Source organism: Somniosus microcephalus, chromosome 6 (genome assembly GCF_052327205.1).
Source record: "Somniosus microcephalus isolate GS21.2 chromosome 6, FLI_Smic_1.0, whole genome shotgun sequence".
NCBI classification, from domain to species: domain Eukaryota; kingdom Metazoa; phylum Chordata; class Chondrichthyes; order Squaliformes; family Somniosidae; genus Somniosus; species Somniosus microcephalus.
Genome location: NC_140992.1, coordinates 243974323 through 243987211, shown reverse-complemented (window position 1 = coordinate 243987211; position 12889 = coordinate 243974323). Strand labels below are relative to the sequence as shown.

The window sequence follows — 12889 nt, the reverse complement described above, 5'->3', positions numbered from 1 at the left end:
TAAGTTTAAAAAGCTCAAGTCAAAGTCAGATTTGCACATCAGTGTGCAATGAAGAAAGGAGCACATTAGCTTGCCGGCTCCATTTGGTCAATAGATAGTGCTTATCTCGGGGCAGTTTTGTTCTATTGTCTCAGGAACTGGACTGAGATTGTCCAAGCTCATTTCATGTGAACTCTGCGAGCTAGCAGAATTTGATATAAGAACATAAGAAATAGGAGCAGGAGTCGGCCAATCGGCCCCTCGAGCCTACTCCGCCATTCAATAAGATCATGGCTGATCTGATCCTAACCGCCAATCCACTATCACAGAACCATCTCCTGAATCTAACAGAATTAGACACATGAAATAGGAGCAGGATCAGGCTACACGGCCCCTGGGCCCGCTCCGCTACCCACAGGGCCATGACCGATCCGAACCTAGACTCGTCCAAATTCCTGCCCGCTCCCCGTAACCCTTAATTCCCTTTACTTCTAGGAAACTGTCTATTTCTGTTTTAAATTTATGTAATGATGTAGCTTCTACAGCTTTTTGGGGCAGCATATTCCATGGACCTACCACCCTCTGAGTGAAGTAGTTCCTCCTCATCTCAGTTTTGAAAGAGCAGCCCCTTATGCTAAGACTATGCCCCCTAGTTCTAGTTTCACCCATCATCGGGAACATCTTCCCCGCATCCACCCGATCCAACCCCTTCACAATCTTATATGTTTCAATAAGATCGCCTCTCATTCTTCTGAACTCCAATGAGTAGAGTCCCAATCTACTCAACCTCTCCTCATATGTCCATCCCCTCATCCCCGGGATTAACCAAGTGAACCTTCTTTGTACTGACTCGAGAGCAAGTATGTCCTTTCTTAAGTATGGACACCAAAACTGTATGCAGTATTCCAGGTGCGGTCTCACCAATACCTTGTACAACTGAAGCAATACCTCCCTATTTTTATATTCTATCCCCCTAGCAATGAAAGCCAACATTCCATTGGCCTTCTTAATCACTTGCTACACCTGCATACTAACCTTTTGAGTTTCGTGCACCAGGACCCCCAGATCCCTTTGTACTTCAGTACTTTCCAGTTTCTTGCCATTAAGGTAATAACTTGCTCTACGATTTTTCCTGCCAAAGTGCATAACCTCACACTTTCCAGTATTGTATTCCATCTGCCAACTCTCTGCCCACTTACTTAGCCTGTCGATGTCCCCTTGCAGGTTTTTTATGTCCTCCTCACTCGCTACTTTCCCTCCCATCTTAGTATCATCTGCAAACTTTGATATGTTACACTCGGTCCCCTCCTCCAAATCGTTAATATAGATTGTAAAGAGTTGGGGACCCAGCACTGACCCCTGCGGAACACCACTGGTTACTGATTGCCAGTCTGAGAATGAACCATTTATCCCAACTCTCTGCCTTCTGTTAGATAGCCAATCCTCTATCCATGCCAGAATATTACCCCCAATCCCGTGATTTTTTATCTTAAGCAATAATCTTTTGTGTGGCACCTTGTCAAATGCCTTTTGGAAGTCTAAATACACTACGTCCACTGGTTCCCCTTTATCCACCCTATACGTTACTTCCTCAAAGAACTCCAGCAAATTTGTCAAACATGACTTCCCCTTCATAAAACCATGCTGACTTTGTCCTATTAAATTATGATTATCCAAATGTCCTGTTACTGTCACCTTAATAATGGACTCCAAAATTTTACCTACCACAGATGTTAGGCTAACCGGTCTATAGTTTCCAGCCTTCTGTCTACTGCCCTTTTTAAATAAGGGTGTTACATTAGCAGTTTTCCAGTCTGCCGGGACCTTTGCTGAGTCCAGGTAGTTTTGGAAAATTATTACCAATGCATCCACAATCCCTACCGCCACTTCCCTCAAGACCCTAGGATGTAAGCCATCAGGTCCAGGTGATTTATCCGCCTTGAGTCCCATTATTTTACCGAGTACCACTTCCTTAGTGATTTTGATCGTGTTTAGCTCCTCCCCCCCCTTTAGCCCCCTGCTTGTCCAGTGTTGGGATATTCTTAGTGTCTTCTACTGTAAAGACTGATGTAAAATATTCATTCAGTGTTTTTGCCATCTCCATATTTCCCACCATTAATTTCCCGGTCTCATCCGCTAAGGGACCAACATTTACTTTAGCCACCCTTTTTCTTTTTATATAACTATAAAAACTCTTACTATCTGTTTTTATATTTTTTGCTAATTTACTTTCATAATCTATCTTCCCTTTCTTAATCAATCTTTTTGTTATTTTTTGCTGTCTTTTAAAGTTTTCCCAATCCTCTATCCTCCCACTAGATTTGGCTACCTTATATGCCCTTGTTTTTAGTCGAATACTATCCTTAATTTCTTTACTTAGCCACGGATGGCTGTCTTCTTTTACACCCTTTTCTTCTCAGTGGAATATATTTTTTTTGGAAGTTGTAAAATAACTCCTTAAATGTACACCACTGATCATGTATCGTCTTACCCTTTAATCTATTTTTCCAATCCACTCTACTCAATTCCGCTCTCATACCTTCATAGTCTCCTTTATTCAAGCTTAGCACGCTTGTTTGAGATCCAACCTTCTCACCCTCTCATTGAATATGGAACTCAACCATGTTATGGTCACTCATTCCAAGGGGATCCTTTACTAGGACATTTTTAATTAATCCTGTCTCGTTACACAGGACCAGATCTAAGGTTGCTTGCCCCCTGGTCGGTTCAGTTACATACTGCTCAAGAAACCCATCCCTAATACACTCAATGAACTCATCCTCAAGGCTGCCCTGCCCAATTTGATTTGTCCAATTAATATGATAGTTAAAATCCCCCATAATTTATAGATGTTCCCTTATTACAAGCCTCAACTATTTCCTGATTGATACTCCGTCCAACAGAGTTGCCACTGTTCGGAGGCCTATAGACTATGCCCACTAGTGTTTTTTTCCCCTTATTATTCCTTACCTCCACCCAAACTGTTTCATTATCCTGATCTTTTGACCCAATATCATTTCTCTGTATTACAGTGATTCCTTCCTTTATTAACATAGCCACCCCACCTCCCCTTCCTTCCTGCCTGTCCTTCCTGATCGTTAAATAACCTAATGATCCCATTAGTTTGGATTCAATTCAAACCCCACCCCAGAGGTAGCGGTTCAGTGCACCTCCCAGTACTTAGTGCAAGAGTAAAATGAATATATTGTGGCTTATTCTGGTATTTTATCATAATGGCAAGAGTCTGTGTATATTTGCATTTTTTGAGGTGTATCGCTCAGCTGAAACACACCATTGTTTGGAGTGGCAGAGTGCAACATTTTTCCTTGGATGATTACTTAACCTGTCTAAGTTTCTGATACCCATTCCCTCAGATTCTGGTATTCAGCACACACTCAAGGGCAAAGATACTGCGTAGTGTGAGGATGAGATGCCTTTTAAGCTTTTTAAATTAAATATTGGCCTAGAAATTGCGGTCGGAGGTGTACCTCCGGAGTACGCCTCCGACCCGTGAAGCAATTACGAAATTACCTGCTGACGCCCAGGCTGTGATGAGTTGCGGTCTCGGGCCTCAAGGCGAAGAGCAGTGTAATGGCCCATGGATCCCAGGGATGCAGGCAGTTCGGAAATGTATCTGGGATCACGTGTGACCAGCCCTCCAATGACAAAGGAGAACTCCATTTCAATCATTTACCAAGGGAATCCCCTAATGATATGCCATGGAATCCCCAAATCTAATAATTATACAATGTACAGAAGTGCAATTTTATTCATAAGTTCCTTCATTGCACCAACCTCTAAAATAAATTTTTTGATAATTTTATACATTACTAAGACTGTAATCAGGGCCAATATTTGCATAAACTCATTTAATAAAATGTATGTGCATAATGTTGGATATGTAAATGTTTAATTTAAGCCTTAGATGTACCCTTGCGCTGATGCATGTAGGCCCTGCGTTTGCTTGCATCAACCGTAAGACTTATGTGGGCAATTGCTGGCCAGTCGCTGGGCAGATAGCCCAACTCTGTGCCAGTGATTGCTTTTTTGGATCCCCGCGGATGTCCTTCAATGCACACGTTGACAGGCCGCAGGTTCCGGATTTCGTGCAAGCGCATGCAGCAATCCGGAACTTGCGGGGCATTTTAAAGGGAATACGACGGCGAACTCTGTCACAGACACCGCAATTTCAGGGCTATTTTTTCTTGCAGTGTACTGTATCTCTAGATTGGCTGTTGTTTAATTTATAGCATTTAATCAGTTATGGTATAATAATTTAAATCCTTCTGTTTTCAGATTATTTGGCCTGAAGGATATTATCCATTCAAACTGCAGCAATCCTCATCAGCTTGTCCTCAATGTGAATCATGCGTGGCCTGCCTACGCAAATCCTGCGATCCTACTGCTACTTTATTATACTGTAGCATCACTCCTGAAGCTGAAGAAAAAAGCATCTGGCCAGACAGTAAGTGCTAATTGATTAGCATACTAGCGTTATGCTATGGCGCTCAAACAGAAGTAGCTGAATACCAATGTTCTTTACTCTTTGCTAGTTTGGTGTTGCTCTTGTTGCATTTAGGTGTCAGAAATTCTGCTGAAAACTGCCCCAACTTTGGTGGCAGTACTATAAGATAACTGAGGTGGAATTGCTGCCTGTTGAGCTGTCAAAGCCCAACCTCTCTTTTTTTCCCCCTCGTATGAATGGGTGTGATTGGTGCCTCGGAAGGCACCAACTCCCTGGCAACAATACAGGACAGGAAGGTCCCACGTTTGATCCACTGTCCGTGCTGATGGGTGGGGGAGGCGGGGGGTCACAGTTGATTTCTGTTCTCTGGATGATACTAAATTATGCAGACTAGGCAGCAGAGCTGGATGATATTGGTGGGGTAGACATTCCTGAAATGGGATTTTGACACATCTGCTTTACACCATTTGTGCATCCACACCTCTTTAAAGCTGTTGTTATTGGGAGGACAAATGCTTTATTGTTTGCGGCAGCAGTGGACAGGAACTGGGTTTGATCCCCTGTCTCGGTTCTCATTTTTGTAGATCTTTCCTTATTACTGAGGAAGGTTTGTGCAGGTCAAAGATCAGGAGTCATCAGCATACCCTCTGGCATTGCCGTGCTCAGAGAAGCCGGAAGAAAACACCTTCTGAGGTCGTTCTCTGCTCCTCTGGAGGCAGCACTCATTGACTTCAATATTTCTGCCTCCTGTGCTGTAATGTAATGGGGCCATAACACTTTGTTTCTAGTGACTAATGGTGCTGGAACTCGTCACACTTTCATTATTCATTTTTTCTCTCATATGACTGGGCTGTATGGTCCTGACGCAACATGTTTTTTTTTAATGGTCTCTTTATATTGCTGTAGCACACCCTCAAGAAACAAACTTTGTTGTTTGTAGGCACGGTCCAATCAATTATATTCTTGTGTCCATGCAGAATGGTAGAGGATCTTTTTTAGAACACACAACGGTGACGGGACTGGGGGAGATGCAAAGTAATCAACAAATTCCCCCTTTCTCCACCCCCCCCCCCTTCTCCAACTCGCCATAACCAGTAAAGAGGGTTATTCTTAGAAGATTCATGAGAAAAGATTTTTTAGGAACAAGAAACGGTTGTTCGGATCAACAACCTTCTCATACTCCAAAATAAAAAGAGCCTTTTTTGCTCATCATCCAGTGATGCTGGGGCTGAGCACTTGTTCAGTGGGGAGTGGTGGAGGTGGAAAATCTGCTGATGCATTCCTATTAGAAGAGGAGAGGGTGAAGTAATGTCAGACCAGGATTGCAAAGTATCCACAAAGTCATTGGTGGATACTCACGTAAAATAGGAGTGTTGAAGCAGCTCCTCTGTCCCTCCCATTGTACTCTTATATTCCATTATTTCTCCCTCTCATTCAGTCGAATCTTGGGTCAAATAGAGTTCAAATTGGTATTCCTTTTTAAAAATTATTTTAAGTTTGATTCCAAAGATCAGTTCGAGGCGACAGTGCTCTCATGTTAATGTAAAGTTGTTTTGTGTGCTTAAAAAAAATCACATTTTCCAGTAATTTGAATTACATATGCTGATTAATATATCTTTATTTTATTACTCTGTATAGAACGTGATAAATAATGAACAGTCTTAGAATTCCAGGTACTACACCTGTAAGTGAAAATGGCAAAGTAATCTTGTGTGACAAATTGGAAACAATGGGGCACGACCTAACCTTACATACAGCTCAAATGCTGCCTTAAGTGAATCTTCCATCTAAGCAGAATAAGTGGAAGGACAGGAAATGTTAGTAGATCCTGCTTTTAGAAACAAAAGCAACCAACTCCACTGTTGAAGACTGCCCCACCTCCCCTGCTGAGCAGATTTTCTACCTCCGCCGCTCCCCACTGAGCAAGTGCTCAGCCCCAGTTTCCCCTTAAATGAGTTTTCTTCCCTCACCCTGATTTCCCCTACCCCCCCCCCCCCCCCCAAGACAAAATTGGGAAGAAGTGTTATCAAAAGTTTGTGGTAGATGATCGCTGGAAGACAGCGAGTCCAAGTAAGCAGCAATTATGTCAGATGCTGAAACTCTTAACATAAGAAATAGGAGCAGGAGTCGGCCATTCGGCCCCTCGAACCTGCTCCGCCATTCAATGAGATCATGGCTGATCATCTGCCTCAACTGCACTTTCCCGCTCTATCCCCATATCCGTTGGTTCCCTTAGTATCTAAAAATCTATCGATCTCTGTCTTGAATGTATGATTGAGCATCTACAGCCCTCTGGGCTTGAGAATTCCAAAGATCCACCACCCTCCGAGTGAAGAAATTTCTCCTCATCTCAGTCCTAAATGGCCAACCCCTTATTCTGAGACTGCGACCCCTAGTTCTAGACTCCTCAGCCAGGGAAAACATCCTCCCTGCATCTACCCTGTCAAGCTCCTTAAGAATTTTATCACCTCTCATTCTTCTAAACTCTAGAGAATATAGGCCTAGTCTACTCAATCTCTCCTCATAGGACAATCCCCCATCCCAGGAACCAGTCTGGTGAACCTTCGTTGCACTCCCTCTATGGCAGGTATATCCTTCCTTGGGTAAGGAGACTAAAACTGTACACAATACTCCAGGTGTGGTCTCACCAAGGCCCTATATAATTGCAGTAAAACTTCTTTACTCTTATACTGCAATCCTTTTGTAATAAATGCTTTCCTAATTGCTTGCTGTACCTGCATGTTAACTCTCTGTGATTTGTGTACAAGGACACCAGGTCCTGCCAATCTCTCAACATTTAAAAAATATTCTGTTTTTCTATTTTTCCTACCAAAGTGGATAACTTCACATCTCTCCACATTATATTCCATCTGCCATGTTCTTGCCCACTCACTTAACCTGCCTGTATCCCTTTGCAGCTTCTTTGTGTTCTCCTCACAACTTACTATCCCACCAATGTTCCCGTTAAGCTGGATGGCTGCGCAACAGTCTGGAGGTCCCACGCAGGCCGCTCACCAGCTTTTAAGTGGAACAACCTCTGGCACAGATTTCCATATGTTCACCGCTGGCTGCATCTCACCCACCAGAGATACAGTGCACTGAAAAGTACCTTCTCCTGTGCGCCTCCCTCCCACCCATCTCCTTTCTCCTTCTCTCTCCTTCCTCTCTTGTGCCCCCTCCTCCCCACCCTCTCCACATTCTCTCCCTCCCCTCCTTCTCTCCCCCCGCCATTCATCCTTCTCTTCCCTCTTCTCCCCTTTTCTCCTTCCCTTCCTTCTCTCTTCACGTTCCATTTCCTCCTCACCTTCCCTTCGCTTCTTCCTCCTCCATCCCAATCCCTACTCTCGTCCATCCCAATTCCTACCCTCCTCCCAACTGCACGCCATCATCTACCCTTTCCCAACTCTTCCTCTCCCTCCCCTTTTCCTGTATCTGCATCCTCACTTTCTCTCACTGGCTCCATTCTCCCCCACCCCTCTCCCAAACTCTGCTTAACCTGAAAGATTCAAATTGGTCTTGACTACCCATGTGCAACACCACTTGAGATCAACTAGAATATATATTTTATTACATCTCTATCAGTATAGCCAATATATGACAGCATCAACCCTAAAAGTGGTGATAAAATTGTTCTGAATAGCCAGACTGCCAACAATTGCCCTTTGCCCAGAATACATTGCTTTCTCTTCACCCCAGGATGCTGTATTTATCTTTGTCACCAAGAAGTTCAAAATCCATTTTGCAACTTCAAAATATGTTCTGTGAACTACAACAGAAAGCACAGCGTTTGCAGAACGTATAAAGGGCATAAGTAGGAGCAGGAGTAGGCCATACGGCCCCTCGGGCCTGCTCCGCCATTCAATAGGATCATGGCTGATCCGAACCTAGACTCACGTCCACTTCCCTGCCTGCTCCCCGTAACCCTTAATTCCCTTATCAGCTAGGACAGTTGTTTGCCTTCAACTGCTGTGTCTTGCACCAAACATTCCAGTGTGTTTTGCATTGGAATACGGGACAGGGCGGCTGACCAATACGAGACAGGGCGGCTGACCAATACGGGACAGGGCGGCTGACCAATACGGGACAGGGCGGCTGACCAATACGGGACAGGGCGGCTGACCAATACGGGACAGGGCGGCTGACCAATACGGGACAGGGCGGCTGACCAATACGGGACAGGGCGGCTGACCAATACGGGACAGGGCGGCTGACCAATACGGGACAGGGCGGCTGACCAATACGGGACAGGGCGGCTGACCAATACGGGACAGGGCGGCTGACCAATACGGGACAGGGCGGCTGACCAATACGGGACAGGGCGGCTGACCAATACGGGACAGGGCGGCTGACCAATACGGGACAGGGCGGCTGACCAATACGGGACAGGGCGGCTGACCAATACGGGACAGGGCGGCTGACCAATACGGGACAGGGCGGCTGACCAATACGGGACAGGGCGGCTGACCAATACGGGACAGGGCGGCTGACCAATACGGGACAGGGCGGCTGACCAATACGGGACAGGGCGGCTGACCAATACGGGACAGGGCGGCTGACCAATACGGGACAGGGCGGCTGACCAATACGGGACAGGGCGGCTGACCAATACGGGACAGGGCGGCTGACCAATACGGGACAGGGCGGCTGACCAATACGGGACAGGGCGGCTGACCAATACGGGACAGGGCGGCTGACCAATACGGGACAGGGCGGCTGACCAATACGGGACAGGGCGGCTGACCAATACGGGACAGGGCGGCTGACCAATACGGGACAGGGCGGCTGACCAACAACCATGTGCTTTAGCTGGAGCAAGGTCCACAAATTGAAGTACTCATTACGTCCATTTGTAGATTGTGACTTAGCTGTCCTGAAGTTCACACCAGGTATTTCCGACTAGTATTTTAACTTGGGGTGGGAATCGATGGTGCGGAGACCAAGGCAGGCAGCGGACCGTCTAGGTCTGCTGGAGCAGGAAGCCAGGGGGATTTTATCTCCCAAGCTTCTCTTCCATGCTCTGACACTGACCTCCGCCCAAGGCCGGCAGGAATGACATTATTTCCAGCGAGCGGGATTCTGAATTTCCTGCTCAACATTTTCCAATCTTTAGGTGGAAATGTTTCCCGGCAAGGTAAGTACAAATTGTGTGGAGGTGTGGTGGTGGTGGTGGAACTGAACTGGGCACAAGTCTGCGATCAGGGCAGGGTGGGGAAGCCCGGGGCAGAGGAGGCCCACTGTACCTTTGTGGAACCAGGAGCACTCCTCCTCCTCCTGGCCCACAAGGGACCTTTAAAAATTCAAAAAGAAGTCGGCCTCCAGTGGCCAGGGTCCTTGCTGCCGCCAACTTTTACTGTCGGGTTCGAGACTGAGTGGACCTTAGTCAGGGTAACGGTTATAATGGCCTGCACGTCCAGATGACATCATTGGACACTGCCATTTAAATTAGGCCCCCACTCCTCTGGCGAGTCGCCCTTTCCGTGCCTGAACTCAGGCAAGTAAAAATGGTGGGGGGGCAGTAACTCGTCGGGAATGCAACTCCCCGCACCCACCCCGTGCCATCTTAACCCTTTGCCTGCACTGTACCAACCGATTAAAATCGGCCGTATAGACTTCATTGTACGAATGCAGGCATTTTCTGTGTATTAACGCTCCCTTTCCCCATTCAGCTACTAGCCTTACATTCAGTAATATATTAGATTGTGGCAGAGCCACTAAAGGACTCAGATTGTTTGTATATAATTCCCTTTAACAACATGTTAGCTACAGCCTGAGTATTTATACTTTATTTATATATATCTTTATTTATACTGTTTACTTGTACAGAGCACGGTGGCATAGTGGTTAGCACTGTTGCCTCACAGCGCCAGAGACCCGGGTTCGAATCCGGCCTCGGGTGACTGTCTGTGTGGAGTTTGCACATTCTCCCCGTGTTTGCGTGGGTTTCCTCCGGGTGCTCCGGTTTCCTCCCACAGTCCAAAGATGTGCGGGTTAGGTTGATTGGCTATGATAAATTGACCCTTAGTGTTAGGGGGATTAAATACGTGGGGTTACGGGGATAGGGTGGGATATGTGATGGTATAGGTGTTACGGGGATCGGGTGGGATATGTGTCGGTGCAGGCTCGATGGGCCGAAATGGCCTCTATCTGCACTGTGGGGTTTCTGTGATTCTGTGAGAGCGTGATTACTTTAACAGCGCGGGTAAACGCGATGACGTCACGCCGTTCATCACGTGATCCCCCACTGGCGGGAAGAAGGTGATGATGTCATGACGTCAACCACAGGACCACCCTAGCAGTCCTCGTGGAGCCTCCGAACTGAGCAGACCTACACTCGATGTTCTCCTGTAGTTACTTGTTTAAACCTGTTAGTTTCCATTAAACTTCATTTTGTTTGATCGCCTGAGTGGACCTCAGTCTTTGGATAGGAACTAGACATTCCTACAAGATAAATAATAAGGCAATTGTCGATGTGTGTGAGCAGGCTGCTGTGAGCGTCTGTACTTTTGTACCTTTTCAGAAGGATGTAGCACAGAAAAATGGTGAAGAAGTTGAACTGTCAAATCTGGAACCTTGGTCAGCGAAACAGGATGAATCTGAAGATGAAGCTAAAGTAAGTAATGCTAAGCAGATATTGTTTAGCAAAACTACCATTAAATAAAAAGCAGAAATAGATTAGGGGGAAAAATTCAGTTGTTTGTGCCTTCCATTAGCGCCTTAAGAGGGCACTAATGGGGCGCAAAGCAACTAGCGCCCGGGCGCGGCGATGTTTGCGCCGCTCGCGAAATTAACTAGACATTTTGCGGCACTAAACACTGCCATCACGATCTCTTGCGCTGGCAGATCGTGACGTCAGTCGAGTGCGCAACACCCCGGTAGCGCCCTGGACCGGATATTGAGTGGCGCCCCCTGCCTTACCGCCTGCCGCTAGCAATGACAAGTTGAGGGGAGCGTTTTGCAGTCAGAAAGGGACTGGGGGAGCGCTATTTAAAGGGGACCGCTTCCTGCCTTTTTTTGTTGGTGACATTTCTGCACTACGCATTCTGAGAGAGAGAGAGAGAGAGACTGACTTCTGGAGAGATTCAACGCTGTGTGAAGGAGTTTTGGGTACTGAGCAGCACTTTGCAGGTTCATTTTGATTTGACCTTCGTTGTATCGATTTAGAAGAGACTGTGGGGGATGCACTCTGAGCTCTTTCCCTGGGCCTCTCCATTGTTCTTTCCAGCAGATTTGATGTACAGGCCTCTCCAGGCCGAGATTCAAGGCTGCAATGAGCAGGATGTGGATGGAGAGCAAAATCAACCCTCCCCTTTAAGATAAAAACAGAAACTGCTGGAGAAACTCAGCTAGTCAAGCAGCATCTGTGAAGAGAGAAACAGAGTTAACGTTTCAGGCCGATGACCTTTCGTCAGAACTCCCCTTTAAGAACTGGTCGGCGCCAGTGTGTCTGTGTTCCATTGCTGACTGACATCACATGAGCTTCGCCAGCGTTCTGAGGTAGCGCCTCGCTCCTTGGCCTTTGCGCCTTAAGACAGGTGTGAAGCGCCTGATTTAGCGCTCCAATCACCTCCAGGGGCGATAAAAGCCAAGTTTGCCGTCGGAGGCGATAATTAGCACCAGGTGCTAAACTTTGTGCACGGCCGATAATAGCGCCCCAGACGGAGCGATACTGAATTTTTCCCCCTAGATCCCTTAGGGGCGCCACCCAGTGGTTACCTTCAGAGGTTGCGAGCCACGACAAATATGTGAAAGGCCTATAACTGAAATCCTATGGCAGGTTTTTTTTCTGACCAGTTTTTGGACTGTTCATGTTTCTCAATTGAGTTGCTCAATTATTGTAACCTGAGGACACCCAATACATCCATTTCTATAAAGTGAGGAGAAAGTTGGAATTTTTGAAGCTCTGGCTGAATAAAAGATCCAACACCTGCTGCAATAATGAATTTCTTAGCCTGTATAGAAATAACCATGGCCTTGGTTAGTGAAAGTCTGAGACTTGTATATTTAACAAAAAGTAGAAATATTTATTGTGAACATGGGCCAGAAATTCGTGAGCGGGGCTTGCCGCGCGTGCAAGGTCCCGATTTGCACTTATCCGACGCGCCTGCCGATCACCTCCAGGGACGCCTGGAATTCCATTTTGAATCTGAAGAATCCCGGGCAGCGTTTGACGTCACGCCGCCCAGGCGCGAAGCCTGGAGCGCGCTGTACAACTGAGACACGCCCCTTGAGGTCTCAGTTTAACAGGACACGCCCCCAATGTTTCTGCCAAGCTGCTAAGCATTTTTACATGCAAAGCAGCAGTTTAAATAGGTTTTTGGAAGTTTTTTGAAGCTTTTGGTAACTTTTATAAACTTTTAAAAACGTTTACATTATTTTGAAGAATCTGAAGTAGTTTTAAACAGAATTAAAGCAATTTAAAGACTTTTAAAAGCCCTAAAAGATTTT

At 46.2% G+C, this 12889-nt stretch overlaps 1 protein-coding gene across 4 annotated transcripts in view; it reads left to right on the top strand.

Moving 5' to 3' along the window:
* The window catches only part of piezo1 (piezo type mechanosensitive ion channel component 1 (Er blood group)), a 398994-nt gene that overhangs the window by 254426 nt on the left and 131679 nt on the right, over window positions 1–12889 (top strand). For all 4 annotated transcript variants that reach the window (XM_085991680.1, XM_085991683.1, XM_085991682.1 and 1 more), the window contains exons 8-9: window positions 4276–4444; window positions 10962–11054. In XM_085991680.1, coding sequence (XP_085847806.1) covers window positions 4276–4444; window positions 10962–11054 — 262 coding nt within the window. The remainder of the gene's footprint in view (window positions 1–4275; window positions 4445–10961; window positions 11055–12889) is intronic.